Source organism: Lipotes vexillifer, unplaced genomic scaffold (assembly GCF_000442215.2).
Source record: "Lipotes vexillifer unplaced genomic scaffold, Lipotes_vexillifer_v1.1 scaffold1233, whole genome shotgun sequence".
Classification (NCBI taxonomy): domain Eukaryota; kingdom Metazoa; phylum Chordata; class Mammalia; order Artiodactyla; family Lipotidae; genus Lipotes; species Lipotes vexillifer.
Genome location: NW_006782167.1, coordinates 559,814 through 573,469, shown reverse-complemented (window position 1 = coordinate 573,469; position 13,656 = coordinate 559,814). Strand labels below are relative to the sequence as shown.

The following is a 13,656-nucleotide window of genomic DNA, read 5'->3' as shown; positions in this document are numbered from 1 at the left end:
CAGGAATGGCTACTTCCAGCCTAGCCCTAGGGAGCATCATCTAGACAGAATGAAGCGATCCATCCAGGGTCTTTCTGTGGGGTCTGGGATTGCTCCCCACAGGGCAGCAGCTTCTGGCGCTCTGGCCTTATCTCCATCTCAGGGGAGTCCCAAGGCCTCTGAGGCTGTGCAGGTGCCAGCTCCAGGCAGCAGCATCCTCATTCCACTTCTCTGGGCTCTAGAGATGGGTGTGGAAGATGCTCTGAAACCAGACAGGCTGGGCCTGCTCACACGTCCTCACTAAGGTGACCAACTGACCTCATTCGCCCAGGACTGAGGGGTTTCTTAGGACGCAGGCCTTTCTGGGCTAAAACTGGAACAGTCCTGGGCAAACTGGGATGGTTGGTCACCCTAATGCTTACAGTGGATGACCTTGCTTCCCGAATGACTGAGCAGGGATCCCATATGCCCACCTGCATGCACCTGTGGCCGAATACCCTGCTTGCGACTCTGGGTGGATTTCACCCTTAGACAAGGCCAGCCCCCCCGGGTGACAGATTCCATCAAGGAATCTCTCGCCTATCGAGGATGTCACTTCTGAAATATACCATCCCCCACTCCTGCGTAATCAATTTTCCCTTTTTTTACTGGATCCTTCCCATCAGCATACGAATATCAAATATACTGTGATTTCTCCCATCTTAAAAAAGACAAACCTCTCTTTATATCACGCTGCCTTCCAGCTACTGCCCTCACCCAGCGTCCGGCTTCATGTACTGGAAACTCCCCCGTTGACATCCCCAGCCAGGACAACTCCCCTGAACTTGACATTTTCCCGTGGGTGATTAAGACGCATCTAAAACTGAATATGAAGTCAGATTGAATTCACTTCACCCCCAGCCTCTGCCGAAACCCTGGCCCTCCCACAGACGTCTCTCTTCCTGATACCTCAGGCCAAAAGCATCTTGTTTTTTGCTCTGCCCAGAGTGGCAACCAGATCCTCAAGTGACCCCCAGGCCCTGGGTGGTCCAGCCCCTCTCTGACCTTGCCCCCTACTGCCCACACCCAGGCCCCATCTGCTCCAGCCTCACGGCTGTCCCTGTGCCAGCCAGGTGGGCAGTGGGTGGCTGTTCCCTTGGCCTGGGAAACGCTCCCACCCCCCAATCCAGGTGACCTGACCCTTCACCTCCTTCAGCCTTTGTTCAAATGCCAGTTTTTTTCTGAAGCCCTCTGGATGCTCTTTTTAAAAACTGCAACTCCTTCCTTCATTCTCTGCCTCATTTTGCTCCATAGCTTTTAACTCCTTTTTGACATACTTCAGAGATTTACTTCTTTCTTTCAGTATGTCTGTCATCTCTCTCTGGCATGTAAAGTCTGTCTGCTGCATCCTCAGGGCCTAGAAGAGTGTGTGGCACAGAGCAGGTGCTCTGCATGCGAGCTGACATGGAGGGATGAACGGCCAGGTGGGCAGCAGTGCCTACCTCCTCCAAACGGGAGTCACTTTGGGGCTCCTACCTTTCAGCAAAGGCTTCAGGGATTTCTCTGTCTGTCTCTTACACACACACACACACACACACACACACACACACACACACACACACGGGTGGAAAGGACCCGAGGAACAGTGCCGGTCAGCACAGATCAGATGCATTTGCTGACACCACCACCTGGAAGGACTTGGGCCTGGTGTGGCCTGGGCTACACTGGTGGAGATCAAGGGAATTAACAGTAGGTCCCATGGGAGTTTCTGGAAAGCGTCTTCAGGCTTTTTCATCCAGACTCAAAAGCAGCCAGCCTGTCTGAGATTTTTAACCAAACCACCTGGACAGCAGAGGGTGTCCGTAGGTGTGTTCATTGAGACAGACCCTGAATAATTATCTGAGGAGACTGAGCTTCCTTTCTGGAAGGACAGACTCTGCTCATCTGGTATAAATGCTCTGACTCCTGATCTGTCTTTTTTTTTTTTTTTTTTTAATTAAAGTACAGTTGATTTACAAGGTGGTGCTAGTTTCCAGCCCATCTTCTTTTTGTGACTTCCTGTCTTATAAAGTGTGTCCTCTAATAAAACAGCCATCAGTCACTGAGTGCTCACGACATGTGGGTCCCGCTGACCCACCGCCCGGCCCAGCTCGGCCCTTCTGTCTTCACGAGACAGGGTGTGTGGGGCTGGAGTACCTACTCTGGAAGTTTTTTTTTTTTTTTTTTTTTTTTTTTAATTAAAGTACAGTTGATTTACAAGGTGGTGCTAGTTTCCAGCCCATCTTCTTTTTGTGACTTCCTGTCTTATAAAGTGTGTCCTCTAATAAAACAGCCATCAGTCACTGAGTGCTCACGACATGTGGGTCCCGCTGACCCACCGCCCGGCCCAGCTCGGCCCTTCTGTCTTCACGAGACAGGGTGTGTGGGGCTGGAGTACCTACTCTGGAAGCAGGTCTGGATGGGATGAAACAGTGCTAACTGTCGGACCTGACCTGGGCAGGCCACTCAACTGCTCCAGCTTCAGTTTTTCACCAGTGAAAATGGGTACAAGAGCTCTCCCGCGGGGTTACTGGAAAGGTGCAAATACGACAGTGCCGGCACATAGTAACTGCTTGGGGAAGAGAAGCCTTCATCCTTGAGTTTTCATCGTGGCAGCCTGAGTAGACCCTCTGTGCCCCTTAAAGACTGCCCTGGGTTCCCGCGGGAGAGTCTGGGGGCTCTTGTCTAATCAACAGAGGAAAAGTTATAGGGGAAACTTGGTCTAAACTCATGGCCACTCTGATCGGTATCTTCCTGAGACCTGACTCCCATTTACCCGAGGGGATGAGCAAACAGGAGGTCAAAGAAGAAATCAGAGCAGGGAGACATGCAGGACTAGCTCCCTAGGAAAAGGAGAAAATAAAAGGAAAAGTAAGCATTATAGGAAAAGGTGAGATCACATCATTCAGTGAGAAAGTCCTGAAAAGGGGCATAAGTACGAATTCTGGTGCCTGGGAGCCTAAGGTAGCGCTATGCCACCTAGGAGGCTGGCCAATGACTGTGTGGCCCCCTAGGCTAAAATGTGGGGTCTCCCAACAGGATAGAGATGGAGCAGGGGGCCTTGGTGGTTAGGAAGCCCCTAGGGTCAGAATTCTATTTCTTCTAATGTCTAACCTTCTCTAGCCCATTAGCAAAAGAATATCTACTTAGTTAGGCCTCATCCAAAGAATTTAATTATCCATGTACCTGTGAATCTTGTTATAAAGCAGGCAGACATATATGCATCCTCAACCCCACTGTCTGAATTTGGGGGAGCCCCACTGGAGCTGGAGCGGCACATCTCTCTGTGGTGCCTCTGGGACCCACGAAATGGAGCACGCGAGCATCGCAGCTTCCAGTGAAGGTTCCCAGTGCCATTCAGAACAAAGACCATCCATGCTCGGTCTCCGATAATCAGAGTATGATAGAAATCCATGTTCAACTCAGTGATGTGGTCGGTAGTTCAACGCTATCACCTTCTAAAACAGGTGTTAGCTACCCCACAAGTTCCGAGAGTCATAGTGGGGCCATGCTGTGGGCAGGTGCCACCAGAAGGCCTGAGGCACACGTAAGGAGCTGGAACAAAAAAAGGAATAAAGGGGGAGGGGCCAGAAAGGCAGTAATTGGGGTTGAAGCAAAAGTAAATAAATGGGAAAAGGAAGAGAACCAAACACACATGATGGGAGAACAGCCCCAGGTTAGATGTCTCTGAGTGGTCCCCTTCCCATGGGGCATTTACAGGGGGCTGCTTTACTTACAAGTACCATTCAGAGCTGAACTTGGTTTGTTCTGAAGGAAGCGAGGATAGAGCTTGGCCCTTTTCCAGAGATCTAGGCTGCTCAGGGATAAAGGGTCTTGATATTGGAAAGGAATCCCCATTTCCAAATCCCCACTCCCACCCCAATCTCTTATCATCTAAATAGGAAAATACACGCAAGGTACATTCCCGGAAAGAGGAGGTTTCAGAGGCCTTCTTGAGTGGAAGGGAATGGAGAAGGGGATCTGGTGAGGGTGACAGACCAGGAGGACAGGCCATGCACACACAGGAGGGCTGGATGAGACCACAGAACAAGATGACATGGGGAAATAATAGGCAGAGGCCACAGCAAAGCCTCCACACGCATGGGCGGGGTAGAGTCTCCTGAGTGCCCAGGTGACAGTGACTGGAAGGACAGATAAGGATAGAGAATCACCTGTATGTGCTCCGATGGAGGTCTAGCTAATTTGAAAGCAGCCTCACAGCCACACCCATAAATACAGGATCGGGCGCCCCTGTGGCTCTGATCTCATCTCCTTCTAGCCTGCCTCACTCATGGGCCTCCTTCCTATTTCTTGATCTACAAGAACCTACTTCAGGGCCTTCCTGATGCCTCTGCCTGGGATGCGAGTCTCTGTTCAAGTACCCCCCCTCATCCCAGAGGTCTTCCTTGACAACAGTAGCTCCCCACACCCCCTTTACCTGCTTTAGGTTTTCTCCCTGCACTTAGCATCAAGGGTTTATTTTGTCTGCTTCCCCCAATGGAATATGAGTTCCACAAGGCTGGATTCTATTTTGTTTTACTTCTGAATGTTGCTTAGTGCATGCCAGGCCTCATGAAATATCTGTCAAATGAATGTGTGCACCCAAAGCCATAACATTTACAAGATACATAGAAAGAGTTCTATTGATGGAACTGTTGGGTGTTTCAGGTTGGACCAGCTCTAAGGGGCAGGGTAAGGGTGGGAAGCCACTGCCGTTGAGAAGCCTTAGCAATAAGTAAGGGTAGAAAGCACCTGCAGTTGAGAAGGCCATGTTCTGTTGGAAAGATCCCGATTTGTAGCTCTGCTCCGAGGGTCATGGGGGTGTGGTAACCAGCCTCCAAAGTGGCCCTCAATGATCCTAGGCACCCGACATTCACACCCTTGTGTAGTCCCCCATCCTGAATAGGGCTGACTTGTGTAACCAATAAAATATTGTGAAAATGATGATGTGTAACCCATGGCCTTGGTCACGGAAGACATGGTGGCATCTGTCTTTTTCTTTCTTGGATCACCCATTCTGGGGAAGCCCAGCCACCATACTGTGAGGACACTCAAGTAACCTGGGAGAGAATGGCATGGGGAGGAACTGAGGCCTCCTGCCAACAGCCAGCACCATATAAGTGCGCCACCTTGGAAGCAAGTCCTCCAGCCCCAGTCAAGCCCGATTCAGCTGATGCAACCCGTGCTGATACCTTGGCTGTAACCTCATGAGCGACCCCCAAGCCAGAAGCACCCAATTCAGCTGCTCCCAAATTCCTGACCCACACAAACTATGTGAGATAAGCAATGTTTATTACTGGTTGAAAATGCTACATTTTAGAGTAACTGGTTTCACAGTGATAGATAATTATCACAAAGCGGATGACACAGGGGTCATATATCCCAGGCTTGAGTTGATATGAGTACGTCAAGGATTGTGTCTTTTACCAGTTAACTGTGAGGCCCATTTCCCCTTCCCAAGCCATCTGGTCCCAATTTGATTCTGCAACTCTTAGTAGCCACAAATGCCACCTGTATCCTCAATAAACTTTATTTAGACACAAAGAGACACAACAGAAAATACATACACAGATACAGATATTTTTTTTCTCTATAGGATGAACAAACATCACACAGGGAATTTAAAAATTGGGTGCATGGAATGTAAGAAAAAATTGCAAAGTTCCTTGTTCCCTCACACTTAAAACAAACACATATTTCAGGGGAAGACAGGGATATGCCATCCCTACAACAGAATTCACAGTTGTCTGTAACAGTACACAGGTGTTAGGAAGGTAATCAAAGGAGTTAAGGATCCAGTTACTCTTGATATGACAGAATGCTCACAACACTAGTAGAACTCTGTTTAAACAAAAGACAGAATCGAAGATGTCACACCCCCTGCACAGATGCTCTGCAAGCTGTCGGCTAGGTCATAAAGCAGCTCAGCAGAAATGCCACGTTAACTTTCAGCTTGTGGCTTGAAGGTCTGTGTAACCTCTACCTTTGTATACCCATCATGGAGAGTTTACATAGACACACTTAGGACGCCAAAACTCTTGACATGCGTGCTGGCTTCGAGACCCACAGTACAGAACATTGACATCAGTTTATAAAATGTGGCTTTCAAATGGAAAGGAATAATAGCCAAGAGGAGAACGAACACTTTGCAGACGCTGCCACATCCGTCGGCAGTGTTTCCCACCATGCTGCCGGTGGTCCCCTCCCAGGGGAGCCACTGGCATCTGTGTCCTGCTCCACGCCGTGGGCGGGGCAGGACGCACACCTCTTGGAAGTCTATTATTGCCTTCTAGAGTTACACCTGTGACCTCCTGGTCACTCCTGTCAGAAGCCACGCATGTCACCAGGATAAGCAACCATGGAAACCACCCAACTTATCCTGTCCTGGACCAGCCTCTGGCCTCCACACCATCTTCACATTTCAGATCGGGGTTCCCTAGGCAACCTCTGTATTTTAGTAAAAAATGGTTTCCACTGTACCCTTCGTGTGTCCTCTTCCTAACGTGACAAATCCAGATGAGATGAAGTTATGGAGATCAGGTCCTCCACTTCGGTAAGCATCCTTCCCATAATGTCCTGCAAGAAGATGGGGCAGAATTACCTGGCGCATCCAGGACACCAACAAGAAGACAAACATTGCTGCTCCAGCTCACCCAACAACAATGGTGAGCTTAACTTCAAATCAGCAGCTGAGCCAGAAGGTAGAAGCAATCAAGGGAAAAAAAGAAAAAAAAAAAAAAAACAAGGGAAAAAAAAAAAAAAAATATATATATATATATATATATATATATATAATTTTATAAATTTATATATAATATATATTATAAACATATAAAGTATATATATGAAGTATGTAATATATAAGTATTACATACTTTATATATATTACCAATTTAAATACATACACATTTATGTGTGTGTGTGTGTGTGTATATATATATACACACACACACACACATACACATACACGCACATATAACTGTGCAACAAAGAGGAAAGTTCTAGGAAGCTTATGTTAAAAGGAGAGGTGGGAAAAAGGGCTTGACTTTGGCATTTCTGACTGAGCACATCAGAACTTCAGTCTGTTTGTCCTACCATCCTTTCCTTTTTCCCAGCTTCCTTCTTTCTTTTTCTTGTCTTATTCCTTTGGTTTCTTTCTTTCCAAAGCGTAGAAGTGCAGGTCTGATCAGAATGCTCTATGTGTGTGTATGTTTATGAATCATACCTCATCCTATGAATTAGAGCCTTGTGGCTTAGGAGAAATCCAACATCCGCTGAGGCTGACAGGTAGGGTGGTGGCTCTAAAACACTGGGAAAATATTTATGTGTTTTCCTCTCTCGACTTTCTGTAGTAACATTTTTATCCCTCATCAGCCTCATCTATCCATCTACCTGTGGGGCTGGGGTGAGGAAAAGTCCGAGGACAGATTAGGACCCTGGGAGAAGACATTGAAAGAGAAGAGAAAGAGTTAATATTCTGTTTCTGATATTCAAAGTAGGATTTCACAATATGCTTGAAATATAGGCATTATAAAGAAAAGAAGTCCTCTCTAAACACCATCTTGAACTATGCACATGTGAAAATGGAGAAAAGCTGTATTTTTGTCATGTTGCCACAAGAGCACATTAAAAACTGTACTTACAATTATAACAATGTGCAGACTACCTAAGATGTAATGTTAAGTAAAAAAGTGGGAGAAAATGCTATATTAAGTTGATCACAACACTGTAAAAAAATGCAAACCAGTGTATTAAACAGATTGAAAGAAAACACACCTGATACTGACTACCACCTTTAGATAGTTGGAACATGAGTCGTATTGCTTCTCTCCTTTCAACTTTTCTGTATTTTCCAAGTTTTTTTTTTCTATAACGAGTATGTAATTTTTATAATACAAATAGGTAAAATACATTTCCAACAGAAAAATCTATGATAAATGTAAAGACAACCTAAATCACATTTTTTTCCTAGCGAGGCACCCTCGGCATTAGATCTCAAAGATGGGCGCGTGTCAGAATCATCTGGGAGCTTTTAAAAATACAGATGTCCCGACACTACTCCAGGGATTCTGGTTCAGCTGGTCAGGGTATCTTTAACGAGGTCTCTAGGTGGTTCTAATGTGCCACAGGGAAGAATAACCATTGCCCTAGAGTAAATGGATAAACAACTGAATTTCAGTTTGTTCAGGTGGGTGCAATGGACATTTGCTGGGGTCCTCGCGGGTGCCCAGCACCACCCACTGTTTAGGTTCCGGACTCCAGCATCCGTCCTCTGAAGAGTGCCGTCTGGCTGGCCCTGTTCCTTCCTTCTGCTCCCAGATCAAAGGTTCTCAACCCTGAGCGTGCGGGCCCCGCCCCCAGAGTTTCTGAGTCAGTAGATCTGGGATGGGGCTCAGGGCTTTGCATCTCTATCAAGCAGCCTGGTGATTCCCATGCTGCCGAGCCTAGGGACCAAACACTGAGCACCGTGATCCTAGTGCATGAAGACTATGAGAGAATTTTGCCATTGTTTCCCTCATGCCCTCCACTCTGGAATAAATACCTCCTTCCTCAGGGCACACAGCTTTTCACAAGGAACTCCCTTGCTGTAAAATAATGTAGTTGCAACCCAGAATTTTATAGAAAAGAATTATTGGAGCTGAACTAAGAGGCTTCTGCCCATATCCCAAGCCATGTCACAGCTCCAGAAATCCAACTCTAGTCCTGGAGTCATCAGGGGATGAAGGAGAGAGGGACAAGCGGCGTGTGGATGGGTCACTTCCCCCCCCACGGCCCCTCCCGACAACAGAAGAGTTAAGAAAAGGAAGTAACAATTCTGAATGCTCATAAATTTGGACCTCATTAATTCAGAACCTCTGTTACATCCTGCAGAGTTTGGGCTGGTTTATGTTTGTGCTCCTTATAAATAAAAGTTTTGATAAACAAATCGATCCTGAGAAAGATGGCACATAGAACAGTGCCTTTGCTATTTCAGTTCACTCTTATCTGTCAGTGGAACAAGGTCCCTCAGGGTTAAGCACTGCACTGCTGCTTTGGGGTTGGGCTTGACTGAAAGCCAACTAAATCACCCGATCACCTACTATGTGCCAGACAAAGGCACAGAGCCTCTGAAAACACGGTTTAATCTGACATAGAAGCCGAACATTCTGTAGCATTACGCAGTTTACAAAGATCATTCATATATATTATTTCCTTAAAATTTTCATCACTACCACGTGCTAAGTTGTCTATTATTATTATTCCCCCATTTTATTGATGGAAAAACTGAGGCCAGGGGTGTCAAGTCGGAAGATGACTGAACCATCACTAGCATCCTGGTCTTCTGTCTGCAAACCCCACGTCAGTTCCGTCCTGTGCACCTGGCTTCGTTTACTCCTCACAAGAGCCCTGTGGAAAAAAAGTCACTTTCCCAAGTTCATGGAGCTAGTCAGTTGTGGACCCTGGATCCCGACCAGGTATACCCGCCTCTAAATCCACACGCTTTCTACAACCCTCTCCCTAGCCAGCTCACCCCTCAGTCTGAACAAGTGCAGTTGTGATTCTTCTCTGAGGCTTTAGCCAGGACCCCGGGGCAACGCTAAGCCAGGAGAAGCGCACGTGATGATTCCCAAGTTCACAGACGCTGGATCTCAGACGTGTGGAGTTTCGCATACTGAGGTTTGGAGGGGAATGAGGCAGGACCAGGAGCACAAAACAGGAATACGGAATATTCTATGGTCAAAGAGGTCTGGAAAATACTGAGTTCAAATGAAAAGTAAATACAAAAACCAAGTCTAGACACCTGTCACTGGGTACCCAAGTCTCCAGGGAGCCTTTATATTTTTCAACAGCATCTCTCCGGACAGCTGGAAAGGGCATGGTGGCAGTTTCGGCTTTTGTTCGAGCCGTGGTCCTCAAACTTGAGTTCATCAGACTCACCTGGACGGCACAGATGGCCCAGCCCCAGCCCCGGAATTCCTGATTCAGTGGGTGGGAGGTGAGGCCTGATCATTTTTGTTTCTAACAAGTTCCCAGGCGATGCTGATGATGGTCACAAGTCCAGGGGCCAGACTTTATGAGCCACTGTGTTTCAGAGAACCATGGGCAGGTCAGTCTTCAGCCAGATCCGGGCCAATGCGAAAAGGTCAAGGTCTAGAACGATTTACGTTCTCTGTACCCTCCAAAGGAACAATCACTTCCTTCAAGGGCAGTGTGAAGAGAATGGCTGGTAAATTGAAGCCCTATGCAAGTGGACGGTCAGATGTGAGGAGAGGCAATGCCCCTTCTTTGCCTTGGGGATGTGCAGAGTTCAAGGGTCAATGATGTGAATGGTATGAATGGGTATCACAGAATTCTTTAGCCATAACCCAAAGAGCCGCCCCCTTCTCTTTTCTGCAGCTATGACCCCAAGTCCATGCCCTCCTGCTGGCCATCGAGGCAGGAGGCTAAAGGAGTACAAATTTTGCCCAAATTGCAGTTCCAGAGAAATGGCCCTATATCCAGCAGGGCTCCAGGCAGAGGGAAGCGGGAGCTCTGTGAGCACAAGTAAGTAGCAGGGATACACACCCACGTGGCAACGTCACAAACACACAGCCCCCCCCCCCCCCCCCCAGGAAGCCCACAAAAGCCACTGAAACAACCTTACCCACTGGGGGCAGACACCACCCATCAGGAACAAGGGTGGTCTCAGGTTGCAGAGAGAGTGTGCCCGCCCCCACCTGCTGGACCAAACTTGCAAAGCAGCATCTGGATGACGTGGCTCCCTCCAGATCTGCCCCTGCCCTCTCACCATCAACATCCTTCAGAAGTCAGCAGTCACAGGAACAAGCACCGAGGGGACAATGGTCCCCAGGTGGGAGGCAGATGAAAGCTAAAAAGAGGCCTGGGGCTGGGTTGCTGGAGTTGTCTGATGCTGGTGGCTCTGAGGAGAAAGCGACCTTGAGTAAATAGAAAGTTTCTCTATAAAAGAGATTTGCTGCAAGAAACAGGAGGGGAAAAAATAAGGTAATATCTGAATGGTGACCTTAATAAGATTTAAGAGAATTTCGCATGGGTGAGATTCAATCAGCAGCCATGGAGGAGGGTGGGGGAGCAAACCGATCAGGACAGTTTGCCTGAGCTGCAAATATGGACAGCGGGGTGGATAGTGAAGGAGTTGGTGCAGACAACTCCAAGGAGAGAGATGCACTGGGTACTCAGTAGGGAAGAATGAAGAGACGAGAAGGATGGCAGGAAGGAAGAGACAGAAAGGACCACTCTAGAAGTCACTATCTATTTAAAATAAGATGCCCAGGAGACAGACAGAAGGGATAATTCAGAAACAATAATTAAAAGTTAATAGATTTTCTTTTGCGCAGGTAGAACGCTTTAGTCTTGAGTCAAATATCAGACTATATATTTGGAGGACAGAGATCTAAATATATATATATGCTGGTGAAATGCCATTTAGGAAAAGAAAGGGGAAAACACAAGCCAACTTCATAAAACACTACACCTACAGAAAGTGAAGCGATCTTTTAAAGACTTTTGAGACTTTTATTTCGGTGGAGGGGAGGGGATGGGGGAGAGACAAAATGGCTGAAGGGGATGGAGAGGTACAAACTTCGGTTATAAATAAGTCATGGGGGTATAAAGTTCAGCAAGGGGAATACAGTCAGTAATATTGTATTAAGTCTGCACGGTGACAGATGGTAACTAGGCTTACTATGATGATCATTTTGCAATGTATACAAATGTCAAATACTAACATAATATTGTATATCAATTATGCCTCAATAAAAAAAAGAATCCAAGAAGTGTTTCTTCCTGTTTTGCTGAGTTTGGTTTGTTTGTTTCTATCTGTTTCTGGTAAAAGCACCTTCTAAAAGCAAAAGTATTCTTCTTTTTGTCGAACTTTACCAATTTGAGACTTCTATATCAACCAGTAATGTACATAAAGTCCGTGCTCATTAATAAACCAGAAAAAAATTAAACTCTGACAACTCTGACTCTGGACACGGATCAACAGAAGCAAGAACTCTTGCACACTTCTGGTGGGAGTGCAAATTGGTACAACTGCTTTGGAAGGAACTTTGGTGACGGCTAATAAAGTTGACAACAGATGCACCAGAGAACCGGCAATTTCACCTTCAGGTCTACACCCGAGATAAATCCTCACGCGTGCGCATAGGGAGATACACACAAGCATGTTCGTGGACAGCACTGTTTCTAAAAAAGACAAACTGGGAAAAAACCCTGTATTCCCTACCAGGAGAAAAGGGATAAATCGCGGTGTATTCAGACAATGTAGGTATATTCAGACAATGTAATCCTGTACAATGGTGCAGATAAAATGAATCAGAGCTGTAAGTATCAACATGGACGACTCTTAGTTATGTTGAGAGCCACACTAAACTAGCTGAAGGCAAAGAGGATGGCATCACAGAGAGTTTAAAAACATGCAACACACCACCGTATTGTTTATAAATACGTGCAAGTGCAGGGCTATACAAGTAAAAAGAAATTCACGGATGTGCTAAATACTGACTTCAGGAAAACAGATACTTTTGGGGACATGTCTGACTCCTAAATAATTATTTTATTTTGTCTCTAAGATAGCTATAGATAGATTCACTGATAGATGACGGATGAATACATAGATCAAATAGATGATCAATAGACACATAGATGGAAAGGTTACCCAAGTGTTTTACTCACTTCCAAATTATTCTCCAACAATAAAGGAAACAGAGAGTTTCCAGTTTTTAAGAACTCAGAGACTAAAATATCCTCAAGTCCTCACTGGGAGAAGAAAAAGCTGCCCAACGATGAAATCTGTCAAGCAAGGAGTAAAAGTACAGAATTTCTAAAATCATGGATGTACTTATTTGTAATCTTTACAGTACACAGATCCAAAAATTCATTAAGAAAAGACTGGTAAATTAGATTGTACATAACATTTAACAAATTGTCTTTATTGACCTAAATAAATTTGAGTGATACTGGAGTTGCCCTGGAAAATCTGGTATGCAAATAGGGCAATAAAAATATATTACTGCGATGAAATAAAACCAGAAGTAGCTTCCGCGATAGGGGGAACAGCGCTCCATCTTTAGAGCCTGCCTGCAGTGCGCTGCATGCGCTCAGAACAGACAGGGAGCTGGGCTCTGGGAAGCTGGCAGGGAGCTCGACGGTGCTGGCCAGGGCCCTGCTCTGCAGCCACCTCACTGTTGACCTTCACCACAGGAAAACGGGCCACAGACCAACATCAAAACACATGTAAAACCCTGGGGTTCAACGTGAGAAAGGGGTTTCCCTTTGTTTACAAAAAGGCTCCATCATATCAATAACAATAACCAACAACAACAATAATGATAATAATAAGATACTAGAAAAAAAATGCACAAGGAATATGAATAGGGAATTACTCTCCCCGCCCCCCCCCCAGAAAAGAAGGAAATTTTAAAGTCAATGGAGATATAAAAACGTGATTAAACTTAACTCGTAATTAAAAAAATGCAAATCAAAACATGAGCTATCTTTTTCAAAAGATGAATCGATTTGGCAAAACTGAAGCATTTGATGAGACCCAGTGCCAGGGGAATGGGCTTTCTCATTGCTGCTGCTGGGAGTATAAATCAGTGGTGCCTCTCTGAAGGACAGGCCATTGACTTAGTATCCCACTACTAGGGATTTTCCCTA

General features: G+C 46.1%; 1 protein-coding gene across 3 annotated transcripts in view; it reads right to left on the bottom strand.

The window, feature by feature from the left end:
* The window catches only part of SHISA6 (shisa family member 6), a 258,296-nt gene that overhangs the window by 130,043 nt on the left and 114,597 nt on the right, over positions 1 to 13,656 (bottom strand). For 2 of the 3 annotated variants that reach the window (XM_007455004.1, XM_007455005.1), the window contains exon 4: positions 6,478 to 6,573. The exons of the other annotated variant lie outside the window; for it this stretch is intronic. In XM_007455004.1, the coding sequence (XP_007455066.1) occupies positions 6,478 to 6,573 (96 nt within the window). The remainder of the gene's footprint in view (positions 1 to 6,477; positions 6,574 to 13,656) is intronic. 3 annotated transcript variants of the gene reach the window in all.